Source organism: Chelonoidis abingdonii, chromosome 3 (assembly GCF_003597395.2).
Source record: "Chelonoidis abingdonii isolate Lonesome George chromosome 3, CheloAbing_2.0, whole genome shotgun sequence".
Lineage (NCBI taxonomy): Eukaryota > Metazoa > Chordata > Testudines > Testudinidae > Chelonoidis > Chelonoidis abingdonii.
Genome location: NC_133771.1, coordinates 130,199,400 through 130,220,298, shown reverse-complemented (window position 1 = coordinate 130,220,298; position 20,899 = coordinate 130,199,400). Strand labels below are relative to the sequence as shown.

Genomic DNA, 20,899 nt, shown 5'->3' with positions numbered 1-20,899 from the left:
TATAATGTATTTAATATATTGAAAAGGAAACTGTATACATTCTTAATTAAAACTTTTTGAATTGCATATACTGTAATTTGATCTGAATTTATTAATATGGCATAACATCAGATATGGGAGAAACAGTACTTCAAAATTCTGTATTAATATTTCAGGGCCCGTGAAAATAATAGCACATTGAACCTACAGGAATTTTATGATGATTAAAGATGGCAGGATGATTTCCATAGTTCATACGGTGCCTTGGGATCTTTTGTGATGAAGGGCACTAACGAGCTATTAAGTATTAAGATTATCAACAATTTTCATATTTCAAATTTAAACACGGTGTTCATATTCTAATAGCTACCGCCCATGCGTATCTTTTGAATTTGCACACTGATGTTCAGCAGATATCCATAGTTGGCTTGTTCTACATTTCCTTTTATCTCCCACTATTTTATCTTAAGAGCAAATAGTAAATCCTCCCAAATTACCGTGCATCTTTTGAAATGCATTTATGTTTATGATCCCATTTTGCTCCCACCCAAATCAGTGGAAGATTTTTCATTGATTTCACTTGGAGCCCGATTGGGTTCATAATTTGTAACTTGCTGTTGAACAATTCTGTAACCATATTTTGTGCATGAAAAGAGTTTTGTGTATTGTCATGATTTAATGAAGTAATATTGTACATACTATTAAGCAACAACTTTTGGCAAAGAAATAAATAAAGTCTGAACCAATGTGTGGAATGAAGCATGGTTGAGGCTCTGTTGCACAACCCTTGATCATGCTGGTGACCGTTTACCCACACAAATGTACCGATGTCAGTGGGAATACTTGAGTTGAGTAAGTGCTTACAGCACGAGTTATGCAACTTGGTCTTATTTATAATATAAAAGTAAGCTTAACAAGTATTTAATTGTCACTTTAAATCACTGTTCACTTTAGCAGAGTGTTTATTGAAATATCTTAAATTATGCTGCTCCTTTTAGGCCATATTTTACTGACATGGAGATATCATTACATCCATCACCATAAAATTGAGCAGAATTAGCATCTTTAAAGAGTCTTCTCTCACTGTATTCACTTGCACATCTGAAGACTGAGATGTTGAAAAAGAACACACTGCTTTTCATTTATCTTGTTTTAAATAAATTGGAATTTCTAACTTTTTTCTGACAGTTTGATGGAGTCAGCGCCTAACTTTCAAAGCTTAATTAGTCTGAAGGTGGGATTTTTTTTTCCCCTCACAGAAGAATTTGACTGGTAATTTTTATTTTTAATGTCAATCAAGAACTGCATTGGAGCTGAAGAGAGAGACATATTGTATGTGTATTTTGCAGCAGTATTGAGACAGAATAAGAAGAATAGTTTTCAGAGCAGTGAATGTGCTATTAACTTCTCTGACATGAGCAACTTTCATGTTTAGTTTCAGAGTAGCAGCCATGTTAGTCTGTATCTGCAAAAAGAACAGGAGTACCTGTGGCACCTTAGAGACGAACAAATTTATTTGAGCATAAGCTTTCGTGGGTTTGTGCTCAAATAAATTTGTTTGTCTCTAAGGTGCCACAAGTACTCCTGTTCTTCTAATGTTTAGGAGTCAGATATAGCAAAAAATGCAGTACATCTAGGGTCCCCATGGTATACAAGTCAATTTTGGGGAACTTACATTGTGTGGAAACCAGCTACATTTTATTTTTCAGAATTGGGTTTTTGGTTAGCTGTGCTGGAGTTTGGTCAAGATACTGGGTTTAGCTTACAAAAGGCTTGTCTATATGGAGACTTAGTGCATGGCTAGCTGAGTTGCAAATCTGCAGCGAACTAGCCTGCAGTACACTACATTGCTAAGTGAGCCCTCTTACCACATGCTCAGATACCAGATACTACAAGTTCCATAGTGAACTTTGACATACTGCAGTTAGGACAAACCACAATATGGAACTTGTGGTGTGTACTAGTGAGGTCCACATGATGTCTTAGTGTGCAGCAGGCTAGTGTGCTATAGATTTACAGTCTGGCTTGCTGTGCAATGAAGGCATAGCTACACTGTCTTGCAGTTGGGACTGCGAGGGTGTAAATAGCAGTGCGCACCAAAGTGTGCTGTAATACCTCTGTGTGGACGCTGCAGGCATAAACTTAAAGGTCCCAAGTTTTGACTAGTGTAGTCCTCTTTAACAGCTTTGAAGAGAACTACATGAGTGCAAAATTGGTACCTTTTAAGTTCAAGCCTTCAGGGTGCACATGGAGAAGATACAGTGCAGTACTCTGGTCCGCACTGCTGTTCACACCCCCTTAGTCTGAACTGCAAGCCCAAACTCTTCAGAATCTACTATGTGGTAATAAACATGAGTGATCAGGGCTTGTGTTTTATAAATCTCATGTTTTCATTATTACGCCATCCCAAGAAATAAAGCACCCCTTTAACTTATGGAAATTCAGTTTAAGGAATTAAATCTATTTAGTCTCTTGAAGAGCATGTCAAGAGGTTATTTGTCTACAGGCTATACGTACCTTTACAAGTCTTGAATTCAAGATTGGATGTCTTTCAAAAGATATACACTAAGTGAAACACAAATTACTGGGCTCAATGCACAAATTACTAGGTGAAGTTCCATGGCCTGGGTTAGGCAGGTCAGTCAACACAGTCTACCTTTGGAGCTCTTTGCTAGAGGTAGTTCTGAAGGCCAAGACTGTAACAGGGTTCAAAAAAGAATTAGATAAATTCATGGAAGATAGATCCATTAATGGCTATTAGCCAAGCAGGGCAGGGAGGATGACCCTAGCCTCTGTTTGCCAGAAGCTGGGAATGGGCAACAGAGGATGGATTGCTTGATGATTATCTGTTCTGTTAATTCCCCCTGAAGCTCGTGGCATTGGCCACCATCAGAAGACAGGATACTGGGCTAGATGGACCTTGAATCTGATCCAGTATGACCATTCTTATGATCTTATCAGACAGGATAGTCACAATGATGCCTACTTTTTTGCTTTAAAAGCTTTGAATTTATGAATACCAGGCCTGAGTGTTTGTTCAGGTCAAACTCAGGTGGAAGAGTGCCACCTCCCAAAGCATCAGCGCACCTTCTTCCTGGGACCTAGGTTTTCCTTTGAGATCTCCCATTCAAGTACTAAGCAGGACTGTTCCTGCCAATCTTAAAATATCTGAGAGAGTCATAGCTCAAGGGATTTAGGAATATATTACTTTATATCTCATGAAGAGTTAATGAAAGGCTATGATTTTTAATTTAGCCTCAGTTACCAGAAAAATGACATGTAATTAGAGTAGTATAGTTTGTATTAGAAGAGCTAGATTTTCATGTACCAGATCAAACATGAAGAAGTCATGTTTGATTTCTTACTAATGAAACTTCCTAATGACAGGTTTCCATGTTTTTATATCTCCTCCTTTCTTAGTGTACTTTGCCTTTATTTTTCTCTGAAAATGTACATTGAAGGTTGGAAGCAATTAAAATGAAATGTGGAGCTATGGTATGCTGCTGTAAATGGGCACCTGGTATCACCAAAGTGGAAAACACATGTACACAGTCTCATTGCTATGCAATAGTTTATTCTGCATAAATGTTCTGTATTAATTGTTACATCAAAGATTCTGTCATGATGATGATTTTCTGTGTGCTCCAGGTAAACTGTCTGAGCATGCAACTGTTTGGTTGATTTGTTTGCTCCTTTCGGAAGTAAATACCTCTGTATCTAACTTGTTCATCAGGCAAACTATTACCTTCTGGCTAATGTAACTAGAATTCTAACCATGAATATAAAGAAATACTGTAGTATTTGATTATAGATAATGAGACTAATATTGAGACCAGTGAGATTATTCAAATATATAAATGTTGCAGGATCAGGCCCAGCATTGTAGAAGATGTTGTTTGTATACTAAATTGTATTACAGGAGAAATAATGTATGTTTAAGGACTGTATCATGATGCAGACACTCAAGGGCAGGACTAAGGTTGCATCCTTATCTTTGGCATTTTTTGATATTTGAGTAATTAACTTTGTTTGTTTTATGGAATTTACTTAGTTTTGGATTTTGAATGAATTATATAATACATAATCAGATATGGCTGAGCCAGGCTTCAGCACCGATTGATGTTAATTTAGACTTTGTTAGCACAGAGCATGTTGGGTGGAAACCTGGGCAATAGAAAATATTTTCATGAATCTACACAAGAGAAGGAAAAAAGGGCAAATGATTTTAAACTGTAGTGAAATATTCATTATATATTTGTTGTTAATTCTGCTACTTATAGAAATCTTGAAACTTCTTTATTTCAAATGTTGGTAATCACCTTTAGCATGAATTCTGAGTGAATATTTAGTTTATCCTTCAGGCAGATTTTGCAGTTAGTTTGATTAAAATCTGAAACTGTTAGTGTGTCTACATTCATTCCATGAGCTTCTTGCATAGCACTAACTAAATACCCAGTCTTCTGTCCCACCATGCACTTGGGTGGAGACTAAAACTTGTTATGCATTCTTTAAAGTTATTGCAAAGTTCTAGTTAGAAATGTAGTGGACCTGTTCTCAGGGCATAACAGTAACGTTCACAATTTTATCAAATACCTGTATATTAATTGATGGATAATGTTCTATAAGAACAGTATACATGTACTGCAGTGTTGCATAATATATAGATTTTCAAGTCAGTATTAATATTTTTCTTTATTGAAAACTGAATGGAAAAATCATGGGGGGTTATTCACCCATTGAACAAGTGTGTAAGTCTTAAGCTAAGAAGACAGACCTTTGTTACTCTAGTTAATAAAAACTAAACTTGATAAGGATTCTGTAGATGGTGTTCTTCCATATAATAGGTAGTACTGAATCTGGGCTCTGCCCTGGAGTTATTGGAGCATCAGCATGTAAGATTTTGGATGACATGAGACAGAGGGCATAACCAATTCTAGGGTTAGATCCTGTAGGAAACTGAGCAGTTACTGAAGGTGCTCAGTGCACTCTACTTTTGTTGACGTCAATAGGAGTTCAGGGTGATCAGCACCTCGAGTTGTTGCTCAGACTGTGGGATCAAGCCCTCTGTAGTCATTAAAGTTTCTTAAGGCACTTTTCACAAGAGTAAGAGACTTGAACCGTGGTATCTTGGCTAAATTCCAGTATAATTACTAGTGCTCTACTTGCCTAAATTTTTCGTTGCTTTCATTGGATGAGGTACTCTTCCTTTTCTCTCTCTCAAACTGTTGTGTAGTGCTGCTGGAATGCTTGTATTAATTGCCATCTCAAAAGTGGAATATGGTATTTTGGTGGTGGATGAAATGAAGCAGTCCCTATACGTACACAGTTTACAATACTATACAGTGTCATGACTTGCCCCTTCCTGAGAACGCCCCTTTCAACAGTGGTGTCTCTGCATCACCTAGTACAGACAGCCCTTTCGCCCCTCCGAAGCTTCCTCTCAGGACACTTGCGTTTGAATAATGGGCTATTCTGGCTGCTTTTTCTAAGTCTATTTTGAAGGCGCTGAAGAGCTCTTAAAAAAAACACTGATTAATGATGCCTCCAAATTTGGGTTTCAGAAAACCACTAAACTTTTGGTTAACCAGAATTAAAATAACAGTTGCATTCAATAACCCTTCTACTTCGTATTTCCAAAGGGAAAGCCTAATCTTATAAGTGCCCAGCAGTGCTTTTCTTCCTGACCACAGTCTAGCTCTGCCCTTTCCCTGATCCTGCTCGCTTGCTCCCTCCCTCAGGAGACAACCAGCAACTCTTCCACTTTACCACCACCCCACCTCTCCAACTTCCGAACAACAGGCTGAGTGGAGCTTCTGTCCAGGTGTCTAAGCCTCTGTATCTCCTTGCACACAGCAGCATGCGTTTTGTTGATATCTGTCCAACAATATTCCCTTTCCCATAACTTCACTTAACATTTATCATACCATTTCAAGTTAACATAGTCCCTTCTCCACAACTAAAATACATATTTTAAAATGTGCAACATATATACAAATATATTTTGTAAACTATATCGGATGTGTAAAACACCTATGTTTTTTAACTCTAAAGACTATTTTAGATTTTTTTTACCTTTTTATCTTTAGATACCTTTTCACTGTTGTATTTTTTGATGTGCACTATAATCTCTCTATCTACGACTACTGTAATATTTGTAACTGTTTTTAATATAGAAATGACTTGGTTTGCTGTTCAGTGTACGAAAGAATAATTTATGGTTTCTCTTTTTCTGTCAATTTAATCTTGGGGTAATTGTGGTGGGTTGGATAGGAAGAAGGAAAAGAGATTAAATGAAGCTATTCATAGATAGCTTGAATGCCTGTTAAACAAAAGAAGAGATCCAACCATTCTGGTTGCTAGCAATTGACAACTATGCTTTTTGCCAAACCAGTGTAATGTTAGGTATTGTGCAGTTTGGGCACTGGTTGCATAACATTCCTGTATACTTAAATGGATTAAGATAAAAGGTCTGACTGGAAAAGAATATTCCAAAACTGACTGTCTGTGGTTTTGAATCCTGATGTTATGAACAAAGAAGGGATTGATTTAATGGGATTAGCGTTTAATCCAAGTGAAGCAATGTACACACATGCTTCGAATGCCTTCAAGAATGAGTACAAATAACAGTTAAAAGGTTCTGTACTGAGACACTTTGAGGTGATTTTTATGTTGGGTGGGCATGGGACAGGACTATTTAAATTATTCAGAAAGAAAGATGCATTTTAATTTCCTTGCTGGATTAATTTGAGAAATTTTCATGGCAAAGATCTCGTTATGTACATTATGTACACTTTAGTTCAAATGCTTATTTATAGGAAGTGCTATTATACATCTCTGTTCATCATTTTTAGGGTCCAAATGAAAGGATTTATTTTAATATTACAAAATTTGTACCCTTTTTGGAGGTAAGGTTGTTTTCTAATCTGTAGTCTGTCACAATGTGTTTCTGCTAAAGTTTATGCTTGGTACAATATCTGTTTTAATTGTATGAAGGAGTGATGATTTTGCCCTTGCCAAATATTTTGAAGTGGTCCATCAAAGTTAGAACAAAACCAACTTTTTTAAAAAAAAACGTATATTACCAAAGAAGTTGTAATATTTGAAGTTGTTTTTCACCATCATTGTTGGTCTATACTTAAAACTCTGCTTAATTTCTTAGTGCTCTTTCTTGCAATGGTTATTAAAGCGATTGGCCATGTCTAGACCAACAAAATGTACCACTGAGGGTGTTGCAGACGAGCTTTGAGATATAGCAGTGACTGCAGTATTTCCAAATAGGTTTGTGGAAAAATTGTGAGCCAGCCCCCTTCCCCCCTCCCCCCCCAGGCTCCATCACAAGATTTTAATATATAAAATATGGCTGTTTTTATTTGTTTCACGGTGTTTGAGCCTTTAGGTTTATTGTTTTCAAATTCTTCTTGACAGCCACGGCATCTAGACACTTATTTAAAATGAAAGATGGCTCTGTTAGCTGGCGCCTTTTGTACAACACCAAGTAAGGCAAGATTTGTGATAAAACTGAGAGCCGGCAAGGCAGTGACTTACTCTTGGTGCCACCGAATACTACAGATTTTTAAAGTGTAGCTATAGGGCCCAGTTCTTCCACCTATTCATGGTGGAAGGAAGTAGTACTTTACACTGAGTTCAGTGAAGCTACTCCCAGAGCAAAGTGATACACACTGTATGTAAAAGTGGCAGAATTGGGCTGTTAATGAAAACGAAACTAACAAAATGTCTAAGGAACTTTGTTTTTTATATGGCTTACAATACACTTAATAGCAGAAATGTAATTTTGATATTTTTGTTTCACTGTAAATTCCAAATGAAGGAAGGATTTTAATTTTTTTGGGGGGGGTGCAGGAATGAGAGATTTTATTCTCTTTGTAAATCCTACCTCTCCTCCACTCCTATTTTAAAGAAATCCCATTTCATACTCAGTTGCCACTGTGTTTTTCAAGTCTATCTATGATACAGTTAATTTAAATCTGTAAACTTAGTTTTTAAGGCATCTACTTTCTAAAGGATATACCTTGTCATACTTGCGGAATATACAATGGTCTTCTAAGTTAAAGTGATAGTGTTTTGCACTGGACAAACTAAGATGTTCATACAGACTAACTTTCCATGGAATATTTTGCGAGCATCTTGAGGGGACTGCTGTATATGAGACTATGACAGTATTTAGAGATCCTGTCTCTCCTAAATCCTACCATAGAAATTATGAGTATTGTGTTTATCAACTGGGAGACTGCCCATACATTTGTTGCATTAGTCTTCCTATTCTGTAAGCTTCGTCCCCTGGCTTTGCTTTATTCTTTATTTTCTAGTCACCAGATTGAAGTGGAAATATCTGCATTTCATTTGAAACATTTTGTCCTGATTTCAGACATCTCAAAAACTCTTTGCACTGATACCCTCTGCTTCTAACACTGATGTATTGGGGAGGGTCTTGGCTGTATTTACAGGTCCATTATTCCATATGAAATGTTAACACAAGATCTATTCTAGTATCAGAGGGGTAGCCATGTTAGTCTGGATCTGTAAAAGCAGCAAATAGTTTGTGGCAGCTTATAGACTAACAGATGTTTTGGAGCATAAGCTTTCGTGGGTGAATACGCACTTCGTTGGATGCAAAAAAGCTGATGTTTTCTGTGACTGTGTGATTTTTCAGGTGGAATTTAGAAGTTCATGTTGCATTTTTTTAGAAAAGTATAAAGGTAGCTCCAGTGTTATGGCCAACATTCCTCTCTCAATAAGACTTTCGTAGGCTGTGAGTGAACTATTGCTGAGCTCACTGTGACTGAAGTATTTGCTCACAGTCACTGTATCAAATCTTATTAATTATGTAAACTCTGTGAGGGACTGCTGTTTTGAAAAGGGTTATAGTGAACAGGAGACTTACTTGAGTTGCAGTGAAACTGATTCTGTGTACATATTCCACTTGTGTAGTACTCCCAGTTGCTACAAGAAGTCCACTTCGTTTCTCTTCTGCAGGCTCTGTTTTCTCTTTAGATCATATAAATCTTTCTCATCAAAGCCAATAGCATGTACTGTGTTATGGATTTGCTGTTTGATTTAGTGAAGCTCTTGATTATTTGCTAACATTGGATACTAGATGAAACAGAATCTAGTTTTGAGCAGTGCGTTCAAAAATCCATTTTGAGGTTTGCTTTGTAGTCAGTGCAAATAAAAAGTGAGAGCTAATAAAATGTTCAGGATTTCATGTGGACAAGTGGAGGGTCTCAGACAGTCTTTTGCAAACCAAACCTTTCACCAATACTACAATTCATACCATACTTTTTTTTTTTTTTAAAGTAGTTGTACAACTACTAGCAACAGAATCCAAGTTCTAGTTATGCCGTTGGCCACAATGTTCTAGTGCCAGTAGAATGATGGAATCAGAAATAAAGGAATATTAATGCTTAGCCGTTACATGTACTTTCAGTGCTATTCATCTTTAAAGTGATTTAATTCACTAACTTTTCTAATCATCACAATAACTTTGTAAAATTTCTCTCTCCTTTTCAGATGAGGAAACTGATGTTTTGCACTTAAAGTGACAGGCCTAAAGCCAAAGAAAAAGAAAATTGCAGAGCCAGATTAGCACTCAGATTCAAGGCTCCAACTTTTGTGCTTAGAAAACTAAACTCTGTCATTAAATGGTAATATTAGAAAAACATGTATGTTCCGATTTTCTATAATGGGTTAAAAAAAATAGGAAGAAGAGGAGGAAAGACTCTATCCCTAATTCTGCCTTGATATAAAGAGAATTATAATGTTAAATTCAGTAGTTTCTGTTGCTTTGTGCAAAGAATAAAAATGTTGCCACTTTGCCTGCTCCATTCAAGGCCAGGAAGTTTATTTTTTTTTTTTTAAATATCTATCCTTATAAACTGCGTAGGCATTGGTGCCAGATTAGGGAACAGATCATACCTTAACTGTACACTTGACTGTATTGGACACAATATCGAAATGTTTATAGTCACTATTGAGTAGGCCACAACTAACACCCTAACCATGTCAAATCAAAGTAGAAAAATACTATGAAAAATCATCTTTTTATCCCTTTTCTTTCCCTCTTATCTGATGGATATTGCCTAAATGCTATTGGATAAACCAATTCCAACAGAGGTTATCCCTCGTCAGTGATAAATACCACTGTTGCGGATCAGAGCGTTGTCTTAGTAAAAAACCATGCTGTTTCCTCTCTCCCTTCTTCATTTTACAGGGTTCCAAAAATGTTGATCTCTTCTGACCATAGAATAAACAGACTAACTTGAATGACACATAGAGCACAACAGTGTGTAAAACTCATGCGGAAGTTGTCATTTATACAACTGTGATGTAGTGATGTGGTGACTATTAGGACAGCAATAGCTAGGGGGAAGTAAAAGTCCTTCTGATTGATGGTTTCCCCACATATGAATTAACTTTATGAACTGGATGGCATGGCCTAAGGGAACATTTCGAAGTGAGCGCTACAAAGAGAACCTAAACAAATATGCTGGTCGGGAAGTTAGTAGCTGCAGACCTAGCACAAGCAGAGGGTAGACCCTGCACAGTTTCTCTGCTTGCAGTTTACTGTGAGGGAGAGAGAGGAAGTGCTTATCAGATACGCATGTCCTTTTTGTGTTTTAGTTTTATTATATTTGTCGTTGTTTAATCACAAAACGAGAACAAATTGTTAACATGTATGTAACAGGGGATTAGCAGGTTGCAGCAAGGGTTGTCAGCCCCAAATACACGGTTATCACCTAAAAAGAGGAAATATGAGAGTTGGAAGAAAGATGCATTGTGGCTGTTTATTTTTTAATTCATTCAACAGGTTATGTATGAATCAGCAAGGCAAAGTCTAATGCGTATAGGGAACCATTGAATGATCAACTGAGATGCAAGTTTTCCTTTTAATTCCCAGAAGAATCAGTTCCAAACCTTTCTGTGCGCTCTGGCTTTGTGTATAGTAAACTAGTGGCCCAAATTCAGGTCTCCTGAGTGATAGTCCCTCTTGATATTATCCCTGCTTTGTTGGAGGATAGAATTGTTTTCAGGAAATGAGAATGCTCATTATTTTCTGCCAGAAGAATCAATGTATGTCCTTGGAGGAAACTGCTCTGTGAAGCTTTGTGAGCTCATCAAATAGAAACAAAGTTCTGGAGAGATGTTTTCTGTAAAATGCTGTTTACATAGTTTTAAAATATTTAGTGTCAGAATTGCTAACAACACAGGTGAAATCCTGGCTCCAATGAAGTCAGTGAGATCTAAGGTTTCATTCAGAGTATCTTCCAAAAGATCTGCAAGTGTAAATTCTAATTCATATAGGTGACTGAAGTTCATTTAATTTACATAAGCTGTAAGTTGAGGTGGAGAGAGAGTGAAAAAATATTTTTAATGTAAAAATACATATTTTTGTATTACAGAAAAGGATATTTTAAGAGCACTGATAATTAAGGCTTTGCCACATTTAAAGGGAGCCTTATTGCAAAAATTGTCTTGCCCTTTTCTTCCTTCTCATTCTGTTTTTTAATTGAAGAAATTAAATGCCCTGTTAAAAAAAAAAAAAAAAAAAAAAAAAAAAAAGAAAAAGAAAAATCAGATTTGCATGAAAAATTTCTGGCACGTGCATCTTGGTACAAATTTTATAGACCTTTATGTTAAATTTTTATTAATTGACTATTGCCTTTTTAATTCTGCAATATGGCTCCGTTGCACTGAGGGATCAAGATAGCACTGGTGTAGCTAATTTAACAGCTATAAATTCATGTGACCTGGAAATCTCCATCTACACCACAAAATAGCTTTTGTTTAAATGCAATAAAAATTTTGTGGCCAAACTGTATTATAACACTTATATTTGTCTTTGTGTATAGAAGGAAAATAAATTTTATGGCCATATTCAGTGAACAGTGTTTAAAATCTGTAAGGTTAAAACATGATTTCTTAGTGTGACTATAACATTTTTTTTCTATAGAGAAGGCCAAAGATTAGAACCTAGATAAAATATCTGTGTTTATGTTTCAAAGAAAATTAGTTCAAATTATTATTTTTTAATTAACCTTGCAACTTCTTTTCACCTCTGTAATTATAGGTTCTAAATTCTATTCTATTTATTCTAATTCTCACGCGCACATGCGTACACACACACACACACACACGCGCGCGCGCACAGAGAGAGAGCGCCAAGTCTGGACATCTACAGCTTAGCTAAATGCAGGTGTGCTCCTTTTTACTGCCAGAATTCTCCTATTGACTGAAAGACTCATATGTCCCCATGTGGTTAAAACAGAAGCCTCGGCACAGGGTAGCTGAAGTTGCAAGACATTTGGGACAAAACTATTTTTGAAGTTATAGTTACATCTATGGAATGTAGATGTAAGATCTTAGTTCATGTGGACATTTTACTGAATGATGGCAAGTGTTAACGTAGGACTTGATCCTATAAAAGTTTAAAGCACATGTTCATTTTCTTGGAAGGCAAGGAATAAGGACTATACTCGTAAGTAAGGTCCTACTTGAATCGCAGGATGATTGTCAAAAAAATTGTGATTGAGTTGTGGATAAGCCATGGAAAATAGCAGAGCAGTAATAATGGACTTTACTATTTGTGGTAATACTAAAGTCCATTATTACTTTTCTGCGATTTTCTGCTGTCGGATGCCTGGGGCTCGGAGCGGGGGCTCCCACCGTCAAAACTGTGGTGGAAACCTAATATTGCAGAATCTGCAATTTCCACAATATCTCAAGTTAAGTAGGGCTTTACTCATAAGTAATGATTTACAAGATTGGGCCATAGTTAATAATTTTTTAGCATTATGTTGCAATGTAAATTTAACAATTAGCTGACTAGTTCAGATTAAATGAGAGGAAACCTAAACTTTCACTTAAAATTCAAATCAAACTTTGTAGGAGTTACTTGTTTTATTTTTTACATGCCTCTCAATTCCTAGTTTGGGCCAGAAGCAGGAGTACTGCAAAATGCTATTTTTTCTGTGGCTGCAACCTGCATATAACCCAGAAATAGTAGGCATTTTGTGACACAGACTGTACTAATGAGTTAAGAATCATATTTTTAGAGTGGAGAGCTTTGGCTAAGTTCAAACAACTTTCTGATGCTTAATTGAACTGAATCTCCAAAACTTTTGTTATACATCATTACTATAAACATATTATCAAATTAAAACATGTTGTCCTATAAAAATACCAGGACTTTATATGCCAAAATATTATTATGTATTTCTTTGTGCAGCCAGTTACAAAAATTATATATAGGTAATCAAATCTCATTCTTCAGGATGTGAGCTAATTATCTGTATCGGTTGAAAGAGATTTTAATCCATGCAGAGCATACACATCTGGATTATGGTAGATGTATTATGGTATAAATTTAAAATATGGTGCCTAAGGTTAGGCATCCAAAGAAGTAACCTGAATTTCAGAGTTGCTGAGCATCTGCTGCTCTCATTGACTTAAATGAGAGTTCCAACTGCTCATCACTAATGAAAATCAAGCACCTCGCTAAGTGGTCTAACTTAAATTGTGCAAGCACGGGCTGTTGGTATTTTGAAACTATTACCTGCTGCATCAAGTACTAGTTGCTGCTGGATTTTGCACTAATTTGGTACTAGTGGTATGATCTGTAGTCAATTTGGTACTAGTGGTCTGGTGTGGCTGATTTGGTGTTGGGTGTGTTGTAGCTCCAACATTCAGTATTAGTGAATCTGGACAGTACAAAATTATGTCAATGCTGTGTTTGTTTTTGTATTTTGATATTACTTGCCAAATATTTTCATTCTGAAAGATGCTAGCTATAATATTTTTAAAATTACTATAGAATATTACAATTTATAATCTCACTGACTGAAGATGTTTTTCAGTACATTCTAACACTGTATTAAGCAAGAAATATGAAAAGAAGCATCAGTGTTTTGGTATTTTGTCAGTATTCTCAAAATGAACTTAACACTGAGGAGAGTTTTACTTTTGTCTAATGCTAATCTGCTTTTTCGTTACTTGTGCTGGCTCTGTTAATTCACAGTTGCACTGAAAATATGTTTATGTTCACACAAGTCTGGAGGAGAAGCAGTAGTTAAGTAACAACTGCAGTAACTCCTTCAGTCCCCAGAAGAACTAATTAACACTTCTGCATTCAGTATGCCTTCTGTTTATGAAAACGTCTCTCTCTCTCTCAAGACAGTGACATTTGTTTCCTATTCTCCTTTGCAAAATTTTAGCTTCATTTCACTTGCAACATTAAGTGGACTTCTGAATGGTGCAGTAGGTTTGTGATATCAGGAATTTCACATATCAGACTTTCTGAGTTGGCCTTTTGGATGTCCTGCATTTTCTAAAATACATACCACTGGTTTCCTGTTGTTAGATGTAAAGAAATTTACCTTTCAGTATAATCTTAGCATGATAACTTGAATTTCTAAAATAATGGTTGCCTGTTGGTTAGAATATTGCTTCTGCTTCTAAAGGTACATCTGTAACTTTTTTCCTTTTTAAGTTTCCACCTAATTTTGATGTTACGTATTGTTGTAGTTATTGCTCTTGTTGCTGTTTAAGTGATGACACTGAGATGGACTCTGTATATGAGACATGTTTATCCCTGACCACCTTCCTCCATCCAACCATACATATCTGCCTGTCTCTCCAATTATATCATCCTGAATGTCTGTCTCACTGTTAGCTTACATTCAGCCTAGCCAAAACTGAACTCTGGATTTGTCATTCAAAACTATCCCTACTTTCCCTTTCTGTGTCACTGATGATACTCTTACCAGCCACTCTGTCATTCAGGGCTGTAACCCAGTTATGATCTTTGACTCCTCACTCTTCTTTACCCTACACTCCCCTTTCTGTGTCCAGAGGTTGCTGGTTGTTCCTCTATAATGTCTCTAAAATCTCTGCCCTTGCTTCAAAAAATCCAATTTAAGCCTTTATGCCCCACCTACTGCAGTTTCCTTCTCTCACATCCTCTCTCTTCAATCCAACAAAATGCATCTAAGATCCTCTTGCTTAGATCATACTGCCCCTGAAATTGCTCCACTGCCTCCCCATTTCCCTTCAAACCTGCCTACATGTCTCCTATCACTGTGCCAGGGATTCCAGTCTCGATTTCCTGCCTATACTTTTCTCCCACAACAGCCTTTGTATGTTGTTCTTATAGTAGGAATATATTCCATGAATGGATCCATTTCCCCTTTTCCCACTCGTTACATGTCATTTCCTGTCTTAGATTGTAAATACTTCAGGTAGGGTGATGAAGTGTCCAGTTTTCGACCAAAACACCCGGTCAAAAAGGGATCCTGGAGGCTTGGGTCAGCACCGCTGACTGGGCCGTTGACTGTCCCGTTGGCGACGCTGTGCAGCGGGGCTGGCAGGCTCCCTGCTAGCCTCCATGCCACCAAGTTCTGGGGAAGCAGCTGGCATGTCCCCTCTCTGGTTCCTATGTGTAGGGGTAGCCAGGGGGCTCTGCATGCGGCCCCCGCTCCAAGTGCCACCCCCACAGCTCCCATTGGCCAGGAACTGTGGGGGCGGTGCCTGCAGATGGGGCAGTGCGCAGAGCCATCTGGCTGCACTTCTACTGGTCTGCATAGGAGCTGGAGGGGGACATGCTGGCTACTTCCAGGAGCTGTTTGAGGTAAGTGCTGCCCAGACCCTGCACCCGTAATACCCTCCCGGTGAAAATGAGCGAGTGAGTGAGGGTGGGGAGAGCGAGTGACAGAGGAGGGGGGGGAATGGAGTGAGCAGGGGCTGGGCCTTGGAGAAGGGGCAGGACATGGGCGGGGCCTCAATGCAGGGGCGGGGAAAAGGTGTTTGATTTTGTGTGAGTAGAAAGTTGGCAACCCTAGCCTCAGGTCAGGAACCATGTGTACATTTGTATTTTACAGTCCCTGGCACAATTGGGAGCCCTGACCCAGACTGGGGTCTCTAAGCATTACTGTAAGGGATAATGTGATGATAATATAATCAGTTAATATTCTCTTTTGCTCTTTTGCAGGTTTGACAGATGAAAAAGTGAAGGCTTATCTTTCTCTTCACCCCCAGGTACTGGATGAATTTGTGTCAGAGAGTGTAAGTGCTGAGACAGTGGAAAAATGGCTGAAGAGAAAAAACAACAGACAGGAAGGTAAAATCTTATTAATTGTGATTTAAACATTAGTGTTAATTGTGATTTAAAGATTAGAAGGAAACTGCAGTAGGTGGAGATTGGTTTTATAAAGGAACAAGCTTCTTTTATTATAACGTGTATTTTGTAGCTTACATGTCAAGGTTGCACAATTTTTAATAAAGTTAAAAAAAAGACTAAGAATTCCTTATGTTTCTATTCTTTAGCTATTTCTGGTTGAATGTACTGGTATTCATTTGTGGAAGTTTAGTCCAGTATTTGTAACTGAAAATGAATAAATATGAATATTTGGGCCAAGCATTAATCTTTGTTCCATCAGTGCAAGTTTATTGAGAACATAATTTGGTTTCTTGCCTCTAAAATTGCTAAAATACTGAAAGAAGGTTATGCAACACATAATATATAGCCTTCAGTAAAATAGTTGGTATGTTACATCGCAAATTCCTCCATGCAACATGAATTAAAAAGAGTTTGGATATGAGCAGTGACACATAGATTGTAAGCAAAAGGTAACGATAAAAAGCATTGTATTGAATTATGGGGAGGTGTCTTGCACTGCTGCAGGATCAGTATTAGGCTTAACTTATACTTAACATTAGAGAGACAAGGTGGATGAGGTAATATCGTTTATTAGATCCACTTCTATTGTGAAAGACTAATACTTCAGTCCTACAAGCTGTTGTACGTGAATGATACCTGGAACCCTTTTGACTTTAGTGGAGCTATGAGTTGAAAGGTCCTTGCTTTTTTAGTAGTTTGCAACATTGGAACCTAGATCTGCAGATGAAATTAAATCAAATTGTTGCAAACACTGAGGAATGAAGAGAATAAAAATTACCAGGAAAAAATATTGACAGGCAATAACAATGATATTTTTTCTGGAAAAATGTGAATAAATTCATCTGGGGGAAAAACATCATCCAGACATCAGAGAGTCAATGTGAAGGAGATACTTGGAAAGAAGGAATTCTAGTAAAGTTCTGGATCACAGTAGCAAATTGTATGCAAGGTTGCGGTACAGTAGGTTGGGAGGAAAAGCCTGATTTTGCTTGATATATGCTGCAATAAATAGGTTTTTTTTTTTTAAATAATAGTTTGAATAATATTCCCCTTTTTAAATATATGGAATATTGCCACTTTCCCATATACGGGTGAATATGATTTTCTAAAAGAATGCAGAAAGGATAGTAGTGGGTGAATCTGGTCTGTTTGTGGTCATGGTGCTAAGGAGTTTGTGAAAGGTGGTACTGCATGGATGGCTTTATGATGTTGGCAGAGTTAATATCCAGTGTATTTTCTTTGGTGTATAGTGATTGTTCTAATGGTGATCTACCTGTGTTAAGGAGAAGGGGTGGTGGGTATGTACTATTAAGTACCTTCGTTGTTCGTTCATTTACTTTTGTGGCTTTGTTTTAGGTATAGTGCAACCTTAATAGAGACACAACACAGTGTTTATATTTATAATCTATCTACACATACAGAAAAATGTAGTTGTGTATCAAGTTTGTGTGTCAAGTATTGAGCTAAAGGTGTGGGGTTTTTTTTATTTTGACTGATACTCATGGGAACTGTGATACCCAATAGAACGATAAGTGTGTACTATATCTGTAGGGAGAGCTTTGTGGGATGGGGTGCAGAATAACTTACTAACCACTAATGGACTAATTTGAGTCAGACTTCTTACAAATTAGTAAATACTGTGATGCTACCAGGAAAATCATTGTTTTAGACAATAGTGTCTTGCCACCCTGTGCAAAGGATGATTTTCTACAACAGTCCAGGATATATACAGGGAGCGATCTTCAGTGTGAAATGTAGGTTTTGGGGTGAGTTAAGAATATGAGTGCTCAAATGTGGCATAAAGTTTTGGATAGTGTTTCAGTTCAGAGAACATGGCAGTTTTAAGTATAAGTTATTTTGGTTTGCCTAGAATTTTTCTGCTGCTATTATGTTATGATGTTTGTTCCCACACTTGGGTGTGATATGAAAAAAAAAAAATAATGGTGACTTCTGTGGAAGTAAGCTTCAGGTTGTATTGAGCCAGCCAGTTAACAAAGACAAGGTAAATATTGACCTTGAGGGTCAATTAGGGTTGCCAACTCTCCTGGAATTGGCCTCAATCTCCCGGTTGCTACTGAAAGCAATTTGGAAGATTTTAATAGGCTAAAAATCTGGTTGATGGAGCAGCGGGGATGGCTGGCTCCGTGTGGCTCCCAGAAGCGGCTGGCATGTCCCTGCGGCCCCTAGGCACAGGGGGCAATCAGAGAGGCTCCACATACTGCCCCCGCCCCAAGCGCTGGCTCCACAGCTCCCATTGGCTGGGAACCATGGCCAGCGGGAGCTACAGCAGCAGTGCCTGCCGGCAGTGGTACTGCGCGGAGCCGTCTGGCCTACGAGCCTCAGGGACATGTCGGTCACTTCCAGGAGTTGCCTGAGGTAAGCACTGCCTGGCTGGAGCCCATACCCCGAATCCCCTCCTACACTCCAACCCCCGGCCCCAGCCCCGAGCCCTTTTCAGCACCCAAACTCCTTCCCAGAGTCTGTCCCCACCCCACACCCCTTCCCATACCCCAGCCCCCTGCTGGGGTGGGGGAAAGCAAGCAATGGAGGGAAGGGGGATGGAGTGCGAAGGGGTGGGGCGGGGCAAGAGTGTTTGGGTTTGTGTGTTTAGACAGTTGGCAACTTTAGGGTCAAGAAACCTTGGTTTTCCTTGAAATGTGAAGTCAGTGTATAGATTGTTACATATTTTCTCTATATTTTTGTGAGAGATAGCTAGAAGTCTCTGATTTTGAGCTAGGTTTTTCTTAACTCTAACTACATTTTTTATAAGTAACATTTTGAAGGAGATGAAATTAAAAGTTCCAGAAACAATGATTGTGATTTCCATTGGCCCAAATAAAGAAGCATATTTTTGCATATTTATTGAATGTCCAAATCCAGATTTTAGATATACTCATGGGTGTATTTTCAAACTGTTTTGGGAGAGGGGTGCAGATTTGCCTGAGTGGCGTTATATTGCCATTTCAGGACTTCGTAAAAATTAAATGGAAAAAGGCTGGAGCTATTTACAAAATCAGGCAAATAAATATGCCTGTCAGCAACCTTCCTGTCAGCAATCTTCATGCTGGTCAGGTGACATCTGAACAACTGTAACCAAGGAGGAGAGAGATTATTTCCTTCAAATTATTATTAATTTGCATTTATATAACACTTTTTATATTTTCAAAACTTTATACAAACATTAATTAATGATCACAGCCTTCTTATAAGATAGGAAAATATTACAATCCCCAGTCTACAGATGAGGAAACCACAATTAATAAATAACAGGAGAAATGTTATTAATTATCCATATTTGTTAATAAAATATTCTGTAGATTAAATTGAGTAGGATCCTGCCAAGGCTTCGGAAGCAATTGCCCTAAATGGACCATTGTACATACAAAAATAGTTCAGCTATTCCATTTTGGACTTTGCAAAGGAAAATGTTTAAGATAAACATAAGCCGAAAAGACTATTTTAATTTCTGAAAGAAAGCCACATATGCTATATATTAGCTGTAATGGCAAAAGATCATAATCTTTTAAGAAACTAACTTATTGAATACATCCTAAGTATGCTATTATAATGAGAAGCAGTCATTATAGTATGTTTTTCTTCTGAAGTTTAGCTGCAAATACAAACTCTGAATGAGTTGCATAAAGCTTGATAAGTATGAAATTTTGGAATGAGTGAAATCTTAGTGTATCTTGACAACAATAAAATGAAGATATAATTGGACATGACAGATTTTGTATATACTTAGATCTCTGCCCCGTAGCTATATAAAAATATTATTATACAAGTTTAGAGGATTGCTTGAACATCTAGATTGCCTTTTCATACATGTGTTGATTCTTTCATATTTACTATTATGTAGTTTACCGTATACCTAGAGTAAGCAAATTCTGTTGAGCACAATGGAAAGGGAGTTCAGAAATAAGGGATTGGCTTCCATATGTAAGTAATATGCAGCTCAGAGTTGAAAGAATGCTCATTATTGGGCTTTGAAAATTCTCTTTGCTGTGCAGGGGAGGTGTGGTTATACACATTCTTGGCTCTGTGAAGTTGTACAGGCAGATATTTATATTTTAAAACTACTCCAAATTGCTCAGTTCTTTGAAATTAAGATTGTTCTTGGAAGCCTGTAGTCACATGTGTAGAATACGACTTGCACCATTGTAATGCACACCAACTGTTTTTCCTTCTCGTAAGAATGGCTATGCTTGGTCAGACCAATGGTCCATCTAGACCAGTATCCTGTCTTCTGACAGTGGCCAGTGTCAGGTGCTTCAGAAGAAAGACCAGAACAGGCAATCATAGATTGATCCAGCCTTTGTCATCCACACCCAGCTTCTGGCAATCAGAGGCTAGGGACACCCAGAGCATTGAGTTGTGTCCCTGATCACCTTGTCTAATAGCCATTGATGGATCTATCCCCTATGAACTTTCTTGGATTAATTCTTTTTTGAACCCCATTATGGTTTTGGCCTTCGCAACAGTCTCAAGTTTCCCTTTCTACCCTTGGCACTAAAAAGAAGAAAACAGAAGACACCAAAAGAGAATGGAAAAATGCATATGAAAAAAACACACACAAAAGACTGAATACAACAATTCAGGAAATAAAAAGAAAGACCTTATAACTTCACTTATCATAGCAAATGATCTATCTAGTAATGACTCAGAACAAAATATTGAACAGAGACACAACAAAAAACAGACAATTCTGAGGCATGCAAACAAAATAAGAGG

General features: G+C 37.6%; 1 protein-coding gene across 2 annotated transcripts in view; it reads left to right on the top strand.

Annotated features, from left to right (window-relative positions):
• The window catches only part of PDE10A (phosphodiesterase 10A), a 309,321-nt gene that overhangs the window by 120,652 nt on the left and 167,770 nt on the right, over nucleotides 1-20,899 (top strand). For both annotated transcript variants that reach the window (XM_075064099.1, XM_032790920.2), the window contains exon 2: nucleotides 15,980-16,108. In XM_075064099.1, the coding sequence (XP_074920200.1) occupies nucleotides 15,980-16,108 (129 nt within the window). The remainder of the gene's footprint in view (nucleotides 1-15,979; nucleotides 16,109-20,899) is intronic.